General features: G+C 39.8%; 1 protein-coding gene across 3 annotated transcripts in view; it reads left to right on the forward strand.

The window, feature by feature from the left end:
• PDK3 (pyruvate dehydrogenase kinase 3) overlaps positions 1-20736 on the forward strand; it is a 62558-nt gene that overhangs the window by 2673 nt on the left and 39149 nt on the right. For all 3 annotated transcript variants that reach the window (XM_058535590.1, XM_058535588.1, XM_058535589.1), the window contains exon 2: positions 18431-18572. In XM_058535590.1, the coding sequence (XP_058391573.1) occupies positions 18431-18572 (142 nt within the window). The remainder of the gene's footprint in view (positions 1-18430; positions 18573-20736) is intronic.

A 20736-nucleotide genomic window follows, 5' to 3' on the forward strand; every position in this document is an offset into this window, starting at 1 on the left:
TTTGTGAACATTATGACTTTCTCCCTGGCTACTTTATAAATGGGACATAAGAGGGACCAGAGAAAGGATATACACAGAATTTTGTGTTTACAGTACTTGTTATAACCACGTCAACAAATAAATTGCCGTTTCTATGGCCACTGAAATAGCTTCATTATACTAATGTATCCACACTAGTAAACAAGGAGATTATCTTCCTTAAATGTGAAGACTAAAACCGGTTGTTACGCTTCAGAAGCAGTGATTTTATTTTACAGGAGGGTTTCTCCGTCTCAGCACTCTTGACATTTTGGGACAGGTCATTGTTGTGGGGGGGCTGTCCTGGGCATTCTGGGAGGTGTCCTGAAGCAACATCCCTTGCCTCTACCCACTGGATGCCCATAGCACCCCCTTCCCCCAGTTGTGACAACCATACATGGTTCCAGACATCCCCATGGCCACTGGGGGAGGAAAGTAGCCCCGCCCCCCCCAGGACCTCAGCTGTAAAGCATTTGGATCAGTGGTTTTCATGCCTGGGCCCCATCCGCCAAACTTCTAATGTAAATGATCTGGGGTGGTGTGCAGGGCATTGGTATTTTTAGAAGATTCCCAGGTTGTTCTAAAGCATAACCAGGGTTGAGAACCACTAATTAGATGAGCTTCTGGATCTAGAGTACTGTCCTCCTTTCATCTGTGTGTTGTATTTCTCTATGCCCTTTAAAATAATAGAAGTTTCTTGAATTCAATCTACTTGAAATATGGCCTTCCACATAGTTAGCAAGTGTAGCAAGGACAGCAAAGTGTTCTAAAGGGATTAGGAGTTTATAATGGCAAGAGTGCCTTCTAAAGAGTGAGATTTTTAAAAATGAGATTTTCTTTTTGGTCTGAGATTATAGTCACATGGTTCCAAATTCAAAAGGTGCAAAAGGACGTGGAAAAGTCAGCTTCCTACTTTTGTCCACTAGCCTCCCTGTTGTTGCATAAACGGTAGCTTGTTATACTTTTGTCTGGGCCTTGCTTTTTTGACTTAATACCTTAGAGAACTTTCTATATCTGTATCTGCAGAATTTCCTTTTATATGGCTTCTGAGATTTTGTTTATATGAGTGTACCGTAATTCATTAGCCAACTCTCTGTTGCTGGCTAGTAGATTGTTTCCAATCTTTGCTATGACAACCAGAGCTACACTGAATTATTGTGTGCATCGTTTCATGCATGAATGAGTGTATATGTAGGACAAATTCCTAAACATAGGATTGCTACATCAAAGGGTATGTGTATTTGAAATTTTGATAAGCATTGTCAAATAGAGGTTGTCTGTTTATCCTTGCACTAGAAGTTTGAGAGTACCTATTTTCCTACACTTTCACCACATTGTTACCAAACTTTTGATAAGTGAAAAACGGTATCTAGATAGAACTTTTTTTCCCTTAAGTAAACTTTTTTATTTTAACTTTTTATTATGGAAAATTTTAAGCGTATACAGAAGTCGAGAGAATAGTATGATGAACTCCTGGGTTCCTTCTATTGATATCCATGTGCTGTTTGTCTGTAGATGTTGTGTGTATGTGCGATCTGTTAGAGTTTCTTATCAAACAAGCATGCTTGTTTCAGAAAAAATAAATTTTTTCTTTTTCAGTACTAAGACCAATTTATCTTTCAAATTATCTGTTCTTTAAAGACTTGGTAGAATCTTCCTATGAAACCTTTTAAACCTAGTGTATTTTGGGGACCATTGCTCTTTGATAACTTTCTCTATTCTGTGGTAATGATCAGTATAGATTTTTGGTCTCTTCTAGAGTTCCTTTTGATCTTTTTCTCTAGAAAATTATTCCAGTCATTGAGGTTTTTAAGTTGTAGTCTCTTATCAGTCTTAATTTTCCCTGTGGCTAGTCCTCGTTTATTTCTTTTATATTTGTTCTCCCCTCCCCACTTTCTTGATTAGATTAAATGGTGGTCTATTTCATTGGATTCATTTATTAGTTTTATGACTTTTGTTTTCTAGTTCATTAATGTCTACTTTGACTTTATTAATTTCCTCAGATCTCCTCGGGCTTATTTTGTTATATTTTTTTCTTTTTGAGTTAGATACATTTATTTTTTTTGTGAGGAAGATCAGCCCTGAGCTAACATCTATTGCCAATCCTCCTCCTTTGTTTTTCCCTTTTTCTCCCCAAAGCCCCAGTAGATAGTTGTATGTTGTAGTTGCACATCCTGCTAGTTGCTATAGGTACTTCATTTCTGTTTTGTTTATTTCAATATTTAAGGCTACAGTTATTCCTCTGAGCGCTGCTTTAGCAGCTGATGTGTATCGTGTTTCATCCTTCTTCCTCCCAGCTCTTCTGCATCTTCAGATTTTTATTCTTCTATGAACTAAGAGTTGTTTGAGTTTTTAAATTTCCAGTGTAGTTGCATCCTGGATTTTAATTTTCTTTATGTTTAGTTTTGTTGCATGGTGATCAGAGAATGTTATCTGAGTCATTATTTCTTTAATTTATTGATGTTTACTTTGTAGCCCAATATATGGTCATTTCCTGTGAATGTTCCTTGGGCAGCAAAAAGGTTATGCACTTCTCAGATTACACAGTTTGAAATATCAGATCTACCACATTAATTATGTTAAGTTTTCTATACTTTACTTTTTTTATCTATTTGATCTGTCATGGCCCGAAAGAAGTTCAGGTCTCCTTATAACATGATTCTGTTTCTCTATATCTCTCCTATAATTTTTTGCTTTTTGCCTGTTAATGTTATGTTTGCTGCTTAGATATTCTTAACTGTCATGTCCTCATTGTGAGATGTACCCTTTAGCGATAGAGTGCTGCCCTTTTACTAGTTTAATGCTTTTTGGCCTGGATTCAACCTTATTTGACATTGAGATTCAGACCTCTGTTTTCCTCTTGTTTACATTTCTGGTAGAGCATTGCCATCCTTTTATTTTCAGTCTTTCTAGATTACTTTGCTTTAAATATTGTCTTAAAATGTAGTATAAAGTTGGATTTTGCTTTGTGAATCAAACTTTTATGTGGTTAAGTTTAACCAATTTGTTTGTTGATATGACAGATCTGTCATCTGTAATGATAAACATCTGTAATTTTCTTTTGCTTTCTATTTTTAATACCTTAATTTTTAAAACCATATTATATATCTTATTTTCTTTGTTTTATTTCTTTTAATAATGAGGTTTGCATTTTTGGCTCCAGTGATTATCTTTATAATTATTTCTTTAGACCTTCTTTGTCCAGTGTGGTCACCACTAGTGACATGAGTCTGTGGAGCACTTGAAATGTGTGACTGAGAAACTGAATTGATTGAATTAAAATTTTAATTTAAAACTGATACTTGATTCAGTTAATTGGAAAACTTCTAAGTATATTTAGAACACTTTGGATATGTGACTCTACCCTAACTGTAAATTTGATGAAATCTAATTATAGGTCAGTTATTTCTGATAGAAATTTAGCTTTTGAATCGAGATGTGCTATAAGATACACACTGGATTTCAAAGACTTAATATTAAAAACAGCAAAATATCTCAATACATTTTTGTATTGATTCCATGTTGAAATGATAATATTTTGGATATGTTGGATTAAATAAAATATCAAACATTTCACCTGTTTCTTTTTATGTTAATGTGGCTGCTAGGAAATTTTAAATTACATATGTGGCTCACATTATATTTCTATTGGACAGTGAGGCTTCAGATAGTATATATTAATTTCTTATTAGGAGTAGTAGAAACATCACATTTTCATGTTCAAAATAAAATTTATTGACTTTATTTCTCGATATAGCTTTTACATTTTTTCCCCCTGTAAACCTGTTACTCTCAGGATTGGGGGGCCAATTTATTGTCTTTGAATGGCAGTTAATGCTATGGTGGTTCTTTGTTATATTTGCAAAAGTTTGAGGTCTTTCTATTAAGTAGTTGTTTTGAATTAAAAGTTCTCTTCATGCTATAAGAAAAGGACAACTTGGACTGTTATTACATAAACTGAAGATAGAACTTTCTGAATCTTGAATGAGTTCTTAGGAAATGGTTGACATTTTCATTTGGATGTGCTTGTCATCTTTCAGCCCCACCCTGTCCACTGCTGGTTCCTTCGTTAATCACTTTTATCACCTCCCCGAAGACTTGCTTCCCATTTGTTTTATTTCCCAGTTCCTTTACACTTGTCTTTTGCACAGCTCTACCTGTATTAAAGGCATCTGCTCCTGCCTCCTGTTATTTTATTTGATTCTAAACAGCCTCCGCAGAGGGTGGGCACTCGCCTCTTCGTAATCTCTCACAGCTTCCTCAGCTGTTTGCTCTCTGCACAGAGTGGGCATTCCATAAATGGTGATTACTGACTCCATATAAAGGTTATTAAACATTATGTCACCTTAATTTAGTTAGCTGTTATATAAGTTTAAACTTCTGTAATGTCCCCACATTTAAATATAGCATCTCCCAAATAAAATTGCCAGAAAACAAGTTGTCTGACAACTCTGCCTTCTTTTCACAGAAAAGATTTCTACCATAATCACACTGGTTCTGTGCACCTCGGAGCCTTTAGCTATTAGAAGACAGCAGCCAGTTTCCCTGTTTTTACAATTCTTGAGGTTTAAGGGCCCACCCGCCTTCTGTTTTCCCTTAGAAAGTATTTTAAGATTCCCACACCCACGGAGAAGTTGACTTTGGTTCCAAATGACCGATCTTCCAAAAGTCTCGGTTTTTTAAGTCGTTTTGCTCCTTGAAGCCTGATTACCACCGGGGAGAACAGTGATTTTGTTTCTGGAGAAGACAAAAAGGTTTTGTTTTGGTTTTTAACTGTGTTAGGAAAAAGGGAAGACAATCGCATTCTGTTTCTGAGTGTTTATTTTTTACCTTTACATATTATATACATGACACACCTTTCTGTAAGCAGGAAGGTTTTTCTACTGTGAGGAGTTGCCAGGAATTAGACTAACCCGCCTGGAGATAGAAGCCAACTATTCAGAATTAAAGGGGAAGAGAACAATTTCCTTTAGGGGAATGCTCTCTAGCTTGGCTTACTACATCTTGATCAATATTTAAATTTAAAGAACGAATTGGCTTTGGGGCCTTACTGACCTGCTAGGGCTGGATTGCAGCGTAACCTGGTTTATCAGGCTCTGGGCACTAAAAGTGTAGCTCCAGCTTCCTTATTTTTGTAGTTTTCTGTGCTTTTGAAGGGGAGACACAGCTACACTGCCTGACGTATTGATGTTTGGGTGTTTTCCTCCCATTAAGTTTTGGGAGATTGATCAGACTGTTGGCAAGATTTGGGATACCTTGCACTTACTTGTCACTGGATGGACTCAGAAAATATCACCACTTTTCCTCTTCCTTTATATTGTACGGGCATTCGGTTATTTGACTTCCATGATAATCTGATTTCAGAGTTGGGCAAATCCTTTTATTTTAGGAATACCTAAAATAGGTTGTCGAACTATAGTCTGAGGGCCAGCCACCTGTTTTGTTTTTTAATTAATAGACTTTATTTTTAAGAGTAGTTTTCGGTTCACAGCAAAATTGAGCAAAAAGTGCAGGGAGCTCCCAAACACACCTGCCTCCCCAAATACAGCCTCCCCCACCATCTATATCCTGAACCAGTGTGGGACATTTGTTACAATTGATGAAGTAGCGTTGACTCATCATCACCCCCCAAAGTCCATAGTTTACATTAGGGTTCACTCTTTGTGTTGTATACTGTATGGTTTTGACAACACCTGTTTTTATTTTTTTTACTGGAACACAGCCACGCCCATTCATCTGTAGCATCTGTCCCTCCACCACGGCGGAGTTGAGTAGTTGCCACAGAGACTGTGTGGCTAGAAAAGCCAAAAATGTTTACCATCTGGCCCCTTACAGCAAGTTTGCGACCTCTAGTCTAAGAGAATTCTTGTCAGAGACAATTTGGCTCCCAGTTAAAGAAGCTTGCAGTGATTGCTGGGAATTTGCATTTAAATGATAAAGCTGGGTTTCTCCTGTTTGCTGGTAATCAACAGTATACCTTGGCTATCTGGAGGGTGACTTTTGGGGTAGCGAAGACTTTTCCTGGTTTGGTAATTGGTGGTTTACCTAGAGGGTATGTACCCCTGAGTGGAATTACTACGTGAAAGGCTTTGAGGGATTTTACGGATTTAATCTGCAGGGCTGTCAGCAAAGTTTAAGTGTACCAGTTTCTCCACAGCCCTGCCAAAATGAGGTTTTGTGATTTTAATTGTATAATAGGTAACATAGAAGCTAGAAGTTTTATTTCTTCCCTGTGTGGGTTTATTCTCTGCATTTTGTTGTGTGTAAAGTGCCCTTGACCATTTAGTAACTGGAATCTGGAGTTTTAATCATTTGCATGAATTCCTTGCGTATATTTGGCATAGTAAGTTATTGTGCTGTGTAAATATTGTTTCCCATTGTGTTCCCTTCTCTGGCAAAGTAATTATCAAAGTATAGAGTTAAAGGCGTTTGGAAAGAATATCATCTCTAATTCTTGCATCCAGTTTTTGTGATAGCGTTCCAGCTTTTGCCCATATATTTACATATGTTAACACTGGGTGTCGGTTTCCTTCCTTACAGGCTGAGTTTTTATACACTCAATCATCTACAGTGCTTATATCATGGTCAGATTTATCACCGATAGCATTTTGTAAATTGTTAGTAAATCCCTCTGGAATTTATTGCCATTTCTGATGAGACTTTCGTAGCTACCTCATTTTTGCTCTGTTCTGCTGTCCAGTTGCACAGCAACAGTTGTTAAGACCTCAAATCTCTGTTGTTGGTTCTGTTTAATCACATACTAAGTTCACAGACTAGTTTATGTTTGTGGGTTCTATTCAATAGAACAACTTTTCTGATTTTAACTAAATATCATATGCTAGGTTTTGCCTTGTAATTTGTGTTGAAATTTGGTGAGGGCAGTTGCTTATTTATTACCTTAGGTTTTTAGAAATTCTTGCTGTTCTTGCCCACTTATTCTTCCTGATAAATTTGTTAGCTTATAGAAAATGTGCTGAGGGGACTGTGGAAGGATTACTTGGCGTTCATTGAAACTAGCCTGGAATCATCTTCAGTTAACCCATTTTGCTTTTATGGTGGGGAGGGCCAGTTTACCTCCATGCTTCCCCTCGTGGCAGAGCTGGGTTTGATTGTGACCCACAGCGGTGTCCTTCATGTACTTTAAGGACAACCCCGTTCCTGGTCAGTGTCTCATCTTTACTGAGATTATACTTCCTGCCATAATGAATGGCACAAAAATTACAGCAAACTATTACGTTTACACAGGTCGATATTTATATTCCCTCTAATTGAATATTTGGGGTTCTAACTCGATGGCAGATTATTTCCCTAAGCATCACCCAAGCAGTCATGATTTTATTTTCATTCTTAGATTTGAACTGTAATTCCACTGGACCATTTGAGTTGTACCAGTGCTGCTTTCTTTCTTACTAGGGCATGGAGGTCAGGATATAATCGTTTCATTGTTAGGAATAAATTTCCAAGTATCTCTCTAACATTTTTCCAAAGCATGAAGTTAAATCTTTCCCCATGTGTTGTTGGCCAGAAAACGGTAGGGCCCTTTGAAATTTGTAGCATGCATATTTTTTCCTGACAAATTGTTATATTTTCATAGACCAGAGCATACTCAGGACTTGATCCGATCCTTCCCTTTTATTTGTTCTAGTAGAGTACAATGTTTCCTTGAGCTTGGTAGCAGTTAGTCCTTAATACATGACTGTGGACTTTGTATAAATTTGGTTAATTTCTCCTCCTGCTTCTGAGATTAAATAGAAAGCAAAGTGGTAATTGCTATATTACTGTTCCTATACTAGTCACATAATGTGCTCAAGTGAAGACTTTATTTCTAATAAACCCTTAAGCTGCTTGCTCACAGCAAGTCTCCCTTTCTCAAGAAACTGCCCTTCATACATAGGGGGACCGCTTATTTGGTTAGTGCTCTTTACACATTCTCCACCATGTCGTCTCTGGCCTATGTACTCATATTCCTGCTTCTTTAACATGAGCTTGGCTTCAGTAAAGCTGTTCGAGGAGGAAATTAAAATGGACTCGCTTGAAACTGAAAAAGACTCAGTAGATTCAACCAGCATTTGCTGAGTGCTTATCAACACCTGGTATAAAATATGGTATTGGAATTCTCACAACAGTCATGTCCATTTTACAAATTGGGAAACTGAGGTTCAGGGTAGGTAAGAAAATTACCCACACATACAGTAGGTGGTAGAGCCAGGGGTCCCACCACCTGCTTGTCTTACACCCACTCTGTAGCTGAGAAAGTAGGAAAGGATTGGGTGTGGGAATCCTTTGGGGAAAAAACACACTGGAGGAAAGGATCGACAAGTGCACTGTCGCCGCTTGTCAAGAGACCACGTCCTGGAGTACAGCCATTTGCTTCATGAGTGTGTTCAGCAGTTTTTATCTTCCCCATTTAGGATCATCTAAAAGAGAAGGAGAAAAAAGATAGTTGATAATGCTGAAAAGTCTCTTAAGACTATGAAGAGGTTTGTGGTCTAAGAGGCTGAAACAAAACTGAAACATGAAAATAGAGACTAAAAATAGATGGGTAAATAGACAAGTTTGGGATGCTTAATAGCCTCTGTCTGAGCCTGAGGAGTTCTGTGATTTGTTTTCCCTCATTGAATGTTCTGTGATTAGAGGCTAGTCAGTGGTTCTCAGTCCTGGCTGCTCAAGAGAATCATCTAGGGAGCTCCTAAAACTAGTGGTGCCTGCCCCTCATAGAAGCCAATTAAATCAACCTCTGGAGGTAGGGTCTAGGCGCTGGTATTTTTGAGTTACCCAGGTGGTTGTAATATGCTTCCAAACTTAAGAACTACTGTGTTAGATCCGGTAAAATTTTTGCCTAAGCCTAAGAGCTATGAACACTTTAGGGGATAGTCTGTGAGATGCTGAAGGTTAATACTTAAGTAGTTTAGGAGTCCATCAGCATTAGTTGAACACGCTGGATTTAGAATGAAATGGAAACTGAGAAGCATTGGGAAATTGCCGGGGCCGAGTCGCTGCGTTTGAGGAGCTTATAGATAAATGAGACGTTGGGACAAATACAGAAATTTATGTTTGCCAGCCAAAATTTATGAATCCTGTGAGTTTGTGGCATGCTTTCCTGCTGTCCCTACCTCTCCCTTGAAGGTTTGTATAATGGGGGTTGTTTTGGGGAATGTGTGAGGTGTCAACCCGATTGTCCTTTATCCGAAGTATCCTTGGAGGCTTTCCTGATGGAGAACACAAATAGATGAACTAATGTAAATGTGGGTACTCTTTTCCTTGATTTCTCGCTGCTTTCCTTGGCCGCTTACTCCTAGCCATGCGCCAGAGTTGTCCCAGAATTTACATTATTAGGCAAGGTTGGGGTAGGGTAAATAACTGTAAAATGTAGAGATACAAACCCAAATCTTATCCGCTTAGATTCATTCAGTGGGAACTTGAGCTTAGAGACCATCTGTCCAACCTCCCCAATTTTACACATGGGAAAGTGGAAGCCCGGAGTAACAAAGAGACTGCCCAAACCATCAGCTAGTTGTTGACGTAACATCTTGGTCACCTCTTGCAAAGTGAACCAGAAATTATTCTTTCTAGGAGGCAAAGGGAACTTACATTTATGGACCACTCTCTGCCAGACACAATAGTAGGCAGATATAGCTATAATTCTCACAACATCCAGGTGAAGTATGTTTCCATTTCTTGGATGAAGATGCTAAAGCTTAGATGATTTAAGTATCTTACCTAAGCAAAGTTAGGGGCAGAACCACCGGTAAAATTCAGGTAGATTGAGCTTTTAAACCTACGCTTATTTTTCAGTTCAGCACAGTATACCATTTCATTCAATATAATATACCATTGCCCCAATGCAATTCTTTCTAGCAAACAGAGTGTCTATTAGTAATGCTGAGGTTTTGTCTGAATTCGTTCTGTTAGACAGTCAGGAAATTGCGTAATCAAATGCTCATCAAGTCTTATCATTTCCAAACTATCAGATTGATACCTACTTCATTTACTTACACTGAAACAATTCTTGTTCTGAGGACCACCACCGCTTGTTAGTCTGCCTGTTGTCTCTGGGAATATGAGAAGCAGTCTATGCAGACTTGTACTCAAGTCTTAATTTCTGGTGTCTACCAATAGTGCAAGCTTGGGCAGATCACTTAATCCCACTACACTTCAGCATCTTTATCTACAAAAGAGAGATGATAGCATTTCATCATGGGCTTGTTGCACTCGTGAAATTGACAACGTGCAGCACAATGCATGGCGTTTGGTAGGTGCTCAGTAGACACTGGCTGTGCTTTTATTATGGGAGGTTAGTGACGCAGCACTTCCTGGATGAAATCAGCTTCCTGCTGAGAATAAAAGCTGCGTAGGGAGCTCTTAACCTTGAATATTAATTAAAGTTTGTTGACTGAAGGTCTCAGCTATATAAACTGATCATTTTCCAAGAAACATAGCACTTTCAGTTCTTTTGTGCTTTGAGTGTGATTGGCTTTGGATCCTCTTCATTCACTGTAATAGTTAACTTAACATTTGCCTCAGTTAACCTCAAAGATGACTACAGTGTGACCTTTACTTAACTATTCCTGCTTCCATGACAACAAGGCATCCTATAACTCACCAACCCACGGTTAGGACTAGATCCTCAGGCCCCTTCTGGAATTAGGTTGATATGGATCTGTGTGGTGGCTTTGGATACAGTCGTTGCTCACATGCTCTAGCTGGTGAAAGCTCTATTTGTGATATCAATTCTGAACACATCTGTGCCTTTCTCTCCACTCTCTGGCCTGACACACCACATTGACAGTTACTGCCACTTTATTATCACTTTCCTACCTATCTTTTGGCTCCTCTTCCCCTAACTTTAAGGATTTGAATACCCCTAACCAAATATGCAGAATGATCTGACTATAAGAGGAATTTACTGTTACCAGCAAATGTTACCTTGCACTCCTGAATTTTATTTGCTATAGTAAGTTTATATGGAAACTTACTAGGTATTTTAATTTTCAGTTCTAATCAGGAAATATTTATTAAACACCTACTGTGTGCCAGGTATTGTGCTAATGGGCTCTTCAGTTTTCTGAGGAATCCTGGGACCCACGGGACATAGAACTCAGTGACTGGGGGCAATGGCAGAGGGGTTGCTCAGGCAGAGGGCACAAGTTGTGGGCCCATGGTGAAATCCATTACAACTTGCTTTGGCTTTATCCAGCATACAGAGGGGCAAGTTTCTTGCTAATCTGTTTATGGACATATATAGTATTTCAAAAGAGTAGGCAAAGAGAATTTCTAGAGAGAGAGGCTCAAGGTGCTGGTGGATGTTACTCATTTTCCCTCAGCACAGAGACAGATGTCCTTCAGAGAAGGATCCAGTGACCCTCACCTACCTTAATTAAGAACTCCGTCATGATCACCTTGTACCCTCTTTTCCTATAACAACAACAAATATCATTACATGAAGGTACCGTGGGCTTCAGACCCCATGAGGAAGATCTGCATATAGTAGCATGTTCTGTGTGAGATTTTGATATATATTTTTTAGAATAGAATGGCTCTAGAGGGTTTTTTTTTTTTAAATAATAGAATGGCTCTAGTTATAGGAAGACCTTTTTTAGAAGACTGTTTTTTTCTTTTAAAACACTTTTTAATGACTACATATTTCCTCATGTAAATATACAATATTGTAATTTATTATACTATTCCTTTATTGTTGGCTATTTAGGTTGTTTACAATGTCCCTCCCAAACCTTTTTTTGTGAGGAAGATCAGCACTGAGCTAACATCCATGCCAATCCTCCTCTTTTTTTTTTTTGTGAGGAAGATCGGCCCTGAGCTAACATCTGCCAGTCCTCCTCTTTTTGCTGAGTAAGACTGGCCCTGGGATAGCATCCATGCCCATCTTCCTCTACTTTATATGGGACACCACCACAGCATGGCCAGACAAGCGGTGGGTCGGTGCACGCCCAAGATCCGAACCCGGGCTGCCAGTAGCGGAGGGCGTGCACTTAACCGCTAAGCCACGGGGCTGGCCCCCCCTCCCCAACCTTTTATTTGGAAAAATTTCAGACCTTAGGAAAAGTTGTAAGAAGAATACAGTTAACACCCATGTCTAGCACCTAGATTCACCAGTTGCTTTGCCATACTTTCTTTGTATCTCTCTCCCCTCCATCCATCCCTATCCCTATCTTCCCCCTCCCTCCCTCCCCCCCCAACACATGCTTTTTTGGCTGAACCATTTGAGAGTAAGTTGCAGACATCATGACTACCACTAGATACTTAAGTATGTGTATCCTAAGCATCAGAGTATTCTCCTAATAGCCATGATACACTTATCACTGATCAGTGGGGAATTTATCATTGATATAATAAAATTGAATATTCAAATTTCCCCTAATGGCTGATGGTTCCTGTATTGGACAGCTCGGGTCTAGAACATACTCAGAAGGCACTGTGGCCAAGGGGGCTGCTGAGCTAGGTGCAGCAGAGCCCAGGAGGGACTGACTCCGCCCTCAGTAATGCAGTACCATGGATAGAGGGCAGGTAGAGGGTGGGAGTCACAGGTAGGGCTGGCTGGGTGAGAACCAGAGAATGAACTGGAAGTCTGCAAACAATAGGGTCACCCTCCACCCCGACCATCAGAATATTAGTAGGCAGGCAGTTACCCCTAGGCAAGGTAAAGGGCAAAAAGGCGGTTCTTCTCCAAAGACACTGAATGAACTGTTTAAGGAGAATTAGGGAAGCTGGTGTGGTGGTAGGACTCCACCAAAAAGCCCTATGTAATCAGGTATTTGGGGTCCTCAGTTAGGTGGTCTTTAGGCTGCTTTACTCGCAAGCATTACTGAACAAGGATCGCCAGACATCTCAGGGAAGCCCACAGTGAGAGAGAGAGAAACTAAGATAAATAAATGGCCAAAAAGATGACCCCAGAGGAAACAAATTCAGGCAGAAGAGTGCTTTAAAATATAATTTGAGAAATAAATCATCTTCTACACCTATTCATGAATATGTTAGGGCAGATTGCATTTTCCAAAGATGGCCATGAGGATGCTTTTCTACGATGTGCCCTTGCCAGCCCTCCATCAAGAGGGGGAGTCTGATCCCCTCCCCTGGAGTCTGGGCAGGCTGTGGCTACTTAGACCAATTGAGTATGGCAGAAGGGGGCTAGCTGTGTGACTTCTGAGGCTGGGTCATAAAAGGCCGTGCAGCTTCTGCCGTGTTTACTGAACCCATGCAAGAATCCAACTAGCCCCAGGCCGCCATCCTGTGAGGAAGCCCATGGAGGGGCCACCTGGCAGCCGATTACTTACTAGTCAGCAAGTGATGGGCCCAAGGGTCAGACTTGTGAATGGGAAGCCTTCAGATACTTCCAGCCCCCCATGGGCTAGTCATTCCCCCAGCCTTTGAGTTTTCCCAGCTGAGGTCCCACAAGCCGTCCCTCCTGTGTCCTGTCTGAATTCCTGACCCGCAGCATCTGCGAGCATAATAAAATAGACATTGGGCTGAAAGAAGTAGTGTGATATCTGGATGCCGTTGGGGCATTGAATTTGATAGGGAATAAGGTGTGTGTGAAATCCCCAGGCTTTGACTCTTGGGCTCTGAAGTTTCTGGCTCGCTGTTAGTAATAATAACCAAAACATGGTCTGGCCTAGAGTGGGGGCAGCCTCAAGTTTAGTAGACCCCAAATCCACTACTTATTTTGATCTCTTTTTAAATTCAGGAATAAGTTTTCCCAAACAAAGGAAAACTGTTAAACTTCTCAGGCAGTGAAATAATAGTACTTCTGGACATGGAGTAAAACAAAAGTATATTTTAAAAGTATAAATGAAGCTAAAAAAAAAGGGATTCTTTTGAAGGATATTCACAATCATTTGGTAGCTCTCCATTTACACTTCCGGTTGTTTCTTTTGAAGGACTATTCAATCAATCATTGTTTAACCCTGGCAAGTCCAAGAATTAATTACTTATGATTCTAAAATTCAATGTTTTCAAAAGATTGAAATCTTATAAATACAACTGGAGAAAAAGAGCTGCCCCTAAAATATTATTTTTTCAGTTATATTTTACCCATTTTAACATGGTTAGTGGTAAAAATATATTGCAAACTCAAACATTTAATTGACAGTATTTAGAAAAAGCAGCGTTATCAGAATGAGCTGAACATTCTGTTCTTGGTGCCTTGCTAGTAATTTTTCCATTTATTGCTCTCCCTTTCCACTCCCTGATTCCATTACTGCCACTCCCAAATCATCCCCCCAAAAGTGCTAAAGCTGCAAGATGTGGACAAAGATAGCCTTCAAATAATCCAGACAGGAGACTCTACATTTTAGGGGGGCATGTGCTCAGGCCTCTGCTTTAATTATAAGATATATTATCAGGTCAGTTCATAACTGAAGAAATAATTGTTTTTTCTGCTTCCTGTAAATTAGTTGAAAAGAGGATTAAAGATTCACCAGAAATATAGGCCACTATGGAAACCAAGTGTAAAGAATAGTAGGTCTGAATTCTTGCTCTCAAAAGGCTAGTCAAATGCTCCTTTCTTATCGGTGACCATGACTGAGAGGGCTCCCTGCGTTAAATTGAAAGTCGCTTGTGTTTCTGTGTCTATTCATCCTATATTTTGGTGAATGGAATGTTATTTGGAACCTTTCTAGACAAAGCAAATCAGACCTTTTGCAAATATAGTAATTGTCTCCAACTGCTCAGTGAAAGGGAAAAGTATGAAAAACAAACAGAAAACAAGAGAATGACAGGGTCATCAAATGAGGAAGAAAAACTGAAGAAATACACAGGAGTGTATTTAAGCTGAAGACTTGTTTGTGTTCACTGTCAGAATTTTCCATGCCCCACACCCATTCCCTCCTTGTCATCTTCTAAACTGATACTAGGGAAAAATTTAACTGATAAATTTGAATAAGATGATGTGTATAGAGAAATGCAGAATAAAAATAGAAAATCAAAATTAAGGAATGTAGAGAAGCCAAGTAAGTGGGGGAAAAAATGCAGTCAAATAACTGGGAAGAAGAACTGGATAATACTCAATACACCAGAAGACATAAAAACAGAATTCTTTTGAGAGGACATTCAATTAAAACCAAAAGTTGCTTTTGATAAGTTTACTAAAAAAAATATTGTTGAAATTCTTTGATTGAAACTGAGTATCCAGTGTTAACACATAGAATACTTTCAACTTATATGAGGCAAACCACAGAAAGGTTAAAAAAATCAGGCATTTCATATTTATTTTTAGGTTCACAATTAACTAACTAAAAAAGACTTATCCCCCTGTTTAAGCTGATGTATAATTAAGGTATCTGAGTACAAAGAATTTGTCTCTAAAGCTAAATTGGAATGTAGGAGGCAAAACCTGAGACTTTTCAGGTACTCTTTTTTAAAAATATAAACTTCTGAAAATATTATCTATTTCTTCCAATAAGTCATTGGGAAGCTGTTGTAGGTGAGGCACTCTGATTGGTGCCATGGAGGATATAGAGACAAAATAAAGTTTCTTTCTACACTAGTTTATAAAAGGCTGGTAATCCGAGGAGGCTACAATAAATGCTTCCTGAAATTGGGTTATCTTAGACCATGCCTAGTAGTTAAGTTTTCTAGTTAGTGCAGAGTTGACCAATGTAGGCATCCAGGCCTTTTATTTTAAAATAAATAAAAGTGGATGGTAGGGACACAGAACCTACTTTAATCCTTTTTAATCCCTTTTTAATTATGTAGAATCATCCCATGAGCACAAGCGACCGTGCTGAACCAGAATGCAGTCGCGCTCTCAGGGCTTAGCAAGTATCAGACTGTTTGATCTGCACCCCATGGTGTCAGGCTGTTCTGCGTGGCCATCATGAGCATCATTAGTGATTGCTATTTAATGAGCCCCCCTTCTCAATTTTAAGAACTTGTTCATGTTAAATATTAAGCGCTTTTTAACGCTTACCACAACCTCTACGAAATAGGTACTGTTCTTATTTTATGGACACTGAGGCTTAGAAGTGTAAGGACACTTGCCCACATTCGTGAAGCTTGTGGGTGCTCGAGTCAGGGTTCAAACTCAAGGCTAACTCTGGCGCTGATGGTGGCATCACTGTTCTGCAGGACTGCAGCCTTTCATCTGAATTCTGAAGTCCAAAAAGCTCTAAACATTGAAGTTCTTTTTTTATACCTTTGGTGCCAGAACTCATTCCGTGGCAAAACCTGGCCTGAACTGACCCGAGGCCATGGTCTTTATCCCGCTCAGTGTAAATGTTCACAGATTTCACTGCAGCTACATTGTGTCTACATAATAGGCCATATTACACAATGGACGGATGGACTCTTTATTACCTTGCTAAAATCTGAAAATCTTGAAATCTTGAAACCATGTAGCCCCATGGGTTTTGAGAACAGACATGAGCCTGACCGCCCCTTGCCACCTGGCGCCTGCCAGCCCACTCTCCCTTCTCCCAGCGCCACAGGGTTCTTTCTCCTCTTCCCCCATTCCCTAACTTCCTTCTCCTACAGGGGGAACATCAACATTTGTTTTGTGCTTTTAAAAAAAATGTCCTTTCTGTTTAACCAGGATGCAAAGTATTTCTCCTGATATGTGAAAATGTAGATGTACATTTTAACTTAGATAATCCTTCATTTATAATAAGATTCACTGTGATTTGTTTTAAATATCAGCATTTTTACTGCACTTAAAATGATTCATTTTAAAAATGATATTTAAATAGAACATTTTAGAAATGATGTATATTATCTGAAATAAAGCAACCGAGTCATTTTAAATGTTAATTGTCTAAGGCCAAATAAATGTGCGTAGAGTAGATGTCGGAAAGTGTTTGCTGGGATATTACACCCCTTACTTGGAGTGAGTATTTTCCTTTGGGGAAAAGTGAAAGACAGAATCATCAGTTAAAGATTTACCAGAGGCCTTCAATATACTCACTCAGAATGAGGGAAGAAAGGAATGGATTTTTTAGGACCGATCTTTTATTCTAACTATTTTGAAAATGGAGAAGGTGGGGTGAGGGGTCGAGGTGGGGAGAAGGTTCTGCAGATGGTTTTCAAAAGTGGGTTATTTCTAGTCTTATTAGGTGCAGAGAGGAAAGGAATAAACCAGAACTTGGCTGGAAGTGTTAGAAAATCAGATTTACTTCTGAATCTCTTAATTTGCTGCCTTTATCACATTTGGAAGAATGAGGTGAGTTTGGAGGAGAAAATTGTTAGATGAGCCCTCCTTCTCTCTCTCTGGGCCTGGCCCCAAGGTTGTCCCTTTCTGAACAGCTGCCAGGGAGTATGGAGCAACGGAAAAGGCTATTGAGTGTGAGGGAGTTGGGATGGACCAGTAAGGATCACAGAGGATAGAAGAAGGACTAATGTTTATTTTGAACACTTGCTCTGTGTCAGGTTCCATACACGTTATCACATTTAGTCTTTACAAAACCTGGTTTCATCCCCATTTTCCAGATTAAGGCAGCTGAGGCTCAGAGAGGTTAAGCTTAGCAGAGGTTTCCCGTACCCAAAATGGAGGAGTTGGGACTGAAGCACATTTCTGTCCCCAAAGCTCATGTCCTTTCCATCGTGTCCTTCATCCCCCAGCCATCGTTGGGTTTACAGCAGGGCTGGGGCTTGAGGGCAAGACCAGTCACGGAACTACCCTGGTCACATGGCAGCTGGGGAAGGGGCTCAAGTTTCCGCTTTCAGGTGGCCAGGTACCTTTTCTCTCACTGTGCCCTAGTTACGTAAATCTTATGCGCAGCCAGCTCAGGGCAACCAACCGAAGACTCCCTGACCTCTGTCTTTATAGTCAACACAGTGTCTTCCCCTCTTGGATGTGCCATAGTAGATCAGTCCCCTTCTGAGCGCCCCCGGGGAGCTGGTTTCTCCGGCACGTCCCGAGTCCTGTGTCTCAGTCAGAGCTGGGGTCTGTGGCCGCTTCCCAGAATGACAGAGCTCTGGCTCCTGAAGAAACACATTTGAAGAAAATCTTAAGAAACAATCGCCACACAGTCAGTGAATATTTGTGGAATGAATGGATCTTTTGCCTTCTGGAAACCCCTATGAACAGGAGTGGATTTACATGTTCTCCTACTTTTGTGCTTGGCAGTTTTCCCACAGTGTTTATTTGAAAACAAATTCCGATTATATCCCAGGTCACTTTTATATTGCTGCTGGTAACACTAGGAATGTATTTGTGTTAAAAAAAAAAAAAAACAACAACAACAACCCTGCTTTCAAGGTTGCCTCTTGGAATAAGTGTTCTTTTTCTATTCTAATTAGATTATTTTCTTAAATTCTCTATTTCAAATGATAAAAATTTAACTAGAGACTGTAGGATTATTTAATTTTCTCTTCCTAACCAGTAACTGTGCTACCATTAGAGCACTTTATTATTCCATCTGTTAGACTGTAAACTCATGGAACATTTTTCGTCTCTTAATAGGGAGAGATAATGCGTGTGAGAAAACTTCATATATGTTTCTACGAAAGGAGCTTCCTGTGCGACTGGCTAACACAATGCGAGAAGTTAATCTTCTGCCTGATAATTTGCTTAACCGCCCTTCAGTAGGATTGGTTCAGAGTTGGTAAGTAAATAATGTGGCTTCAGATGGGTCTTCCCATAGTGCTCTGAACATTTGGCATTGGGACCATTCTCCCTAAAAGTCCCCGTCCTGCCTGTGTGGGAATGAGTCATCGAGATAGCCGGGCTTTCCAGACAATTAAGTTTGTTTTTTTTCAACTGGCAATTTAAATTGTCTTAATGAACATACTTCTAAACTCTACTAGACACTTTCTTCACTTTTCAAAATTTTTTGATGGTTATAAATGTGATCGCTTATCGAAAAAAATTGGAAAGTACAGAAAAATATACAGGAATAGCAATGCAGGTCTGCAATCCTTTGGCTGGGGGGATGTTGTCACTTTGATCAAGTCTCACCCATGTTCCTTTCGTTTTCCCTTGAAAGAAGTTCCTTGGATGCAGTACTTCTCTTAGAAAAATTAAGTCATTTAAAGGGAACCTCAGATTGGAAAAATATCAGTGCCGGCTGTGCTTCATTTGCCTGCGGAAAGTATGAAAAATCTTAACAGTATAACTGAAAGTTCAATTGGGTGTAGCTCTGATGCTTAAAGTGTATGTTATTTAATTGAGGAAGTTGTATTTGTGACTAAACTACCCGCTAGGTAAGCAGGGTGAGGTTGGTGAGTGGTAGGATGTAAGAGCAGGCGTGTATTTTTAGAAAGGGATTTGCATAGATTCGAGAAACACTTGCATGTCTCCTCTGTATTATAAAAGCAAGGTAGATGTCAATGTGGAGAAGGCTGGAGGAGTTTGGGAGACCAGACACAAAAAGTGCTCTTAAGCCAGTACAGAGGAAGTGCTGTGGGAGCATAGAGGCGGGGGGGCATGCCAACTGTGGCTTTGCACTGCCCCTTGATGGGTGGGTGGAATTGGCAGGGACAAGGAGAACATTTTAGGGGAAGAGAATGAAGTGGACAGATGTAAGGAGAATGGAACTATTAATTAGTTGCATTTAAAGGGTTAATGGGGGCCAGGCTGCTGAATGAAAGTGGACATCCAACAATCATTCGTCAATAATATTAATTATAATAAATTCTTAGGGTTGAGAATGAATTGTCGGAGAAACACTGTATTGGGTGGTCTTAGAGATCCACTGTCCAGTTCCTGTCCCAGACAAGCAGCAGCTCCTCACTGTGGCAGGCGCAGGGACCGACCCTAGAACCCAGGAGAGATCAGAGAGATGACGACGGTGGCTTTGAACTCATAGTGAGTTGCATTCTACCCTAAATTTGTAGCTTATTTCAGAAGCAGCAGCAAGTACTTGTTTGCATGAGACTTCTTTATTGCTTCAAGACCATCATTAGAAATTTTCCAGCAGAGAGTATATAATCACTCTTGGGGGTCACAGTGGTGGAGATTCTAGGTAGGGTAGATGACTTTCAAGGCCCTGGTCCTGGTGGCAGTGACGGTCAGCCGTCTACTATTGCTTATGTAAAAGTTACTTCAGGACCGGCCCAGTGGGGTAGTGGTTAAGTTTGTGCGCTCCGCTTCAGCAGCCCTGGGTTCGCAGGTTCAGATCCTGGGTGTGGACCTTTACACTGCTCTTCAAGCCATGCTGTGGCAGGCATCCCACATAAAATAGAGGAAGACTGGCACAGATGTTAGCTCAGGGCCAATCTTCCTCACCAAAAAAAAAAAGTTACTTCAGGGGCTTCACAGTGAATTGCTGACAAAGTATAGACTCAAACAAATTACTGTCAGCTTTTTTTTTTATCTCCTCACCATTCCTCTTCCATAGCTGTTCCAAACACATGCATGTCATTTCTTCCTTTTCTTTTTTTCAACATTCAATTTTGAAATAATTTCCTACTTAACAGAAGGATTCCAAGACTAGTAGCAAGAACTCCCATATACCTTCACCCAGATTCACTAATTGTTAACATTTGGCAGCATTTGTTCTGTCACTCTCATTCATATTCTCTCTCTTTCCATATGTGTGTGTGTGTGTGTGTGTGTGTACGTATGGTACACCATACACATATATACGGTACACACACACACACACACATATAATACATACACACGTTATTTTTTTTCCTGAACCCTTTGGGTTAATGGTAGCCATCAGGCCTCTTTACTCCTAAATACTTTAGTATGTGTCTCCTTAGAACAGCTCTTAGAAAACCACAGTATGATTATCAAATTTGGGAATTTAACATTGATCCAGT

Source organism: Diceros bicornis, chromosome X (genome assembly GCF_020826845.1).
Source record: "Diceros bicornis minor isolate mBicDic1 chromosome X, mDicBic1.mat.cur, whole genome shotgun sequence".
NCBI lineage: Eukaryota > Metazoa > Chordata > Mammalia > Perissodactyla > Rhinocerotidae > Diceros > Diceros bicornis.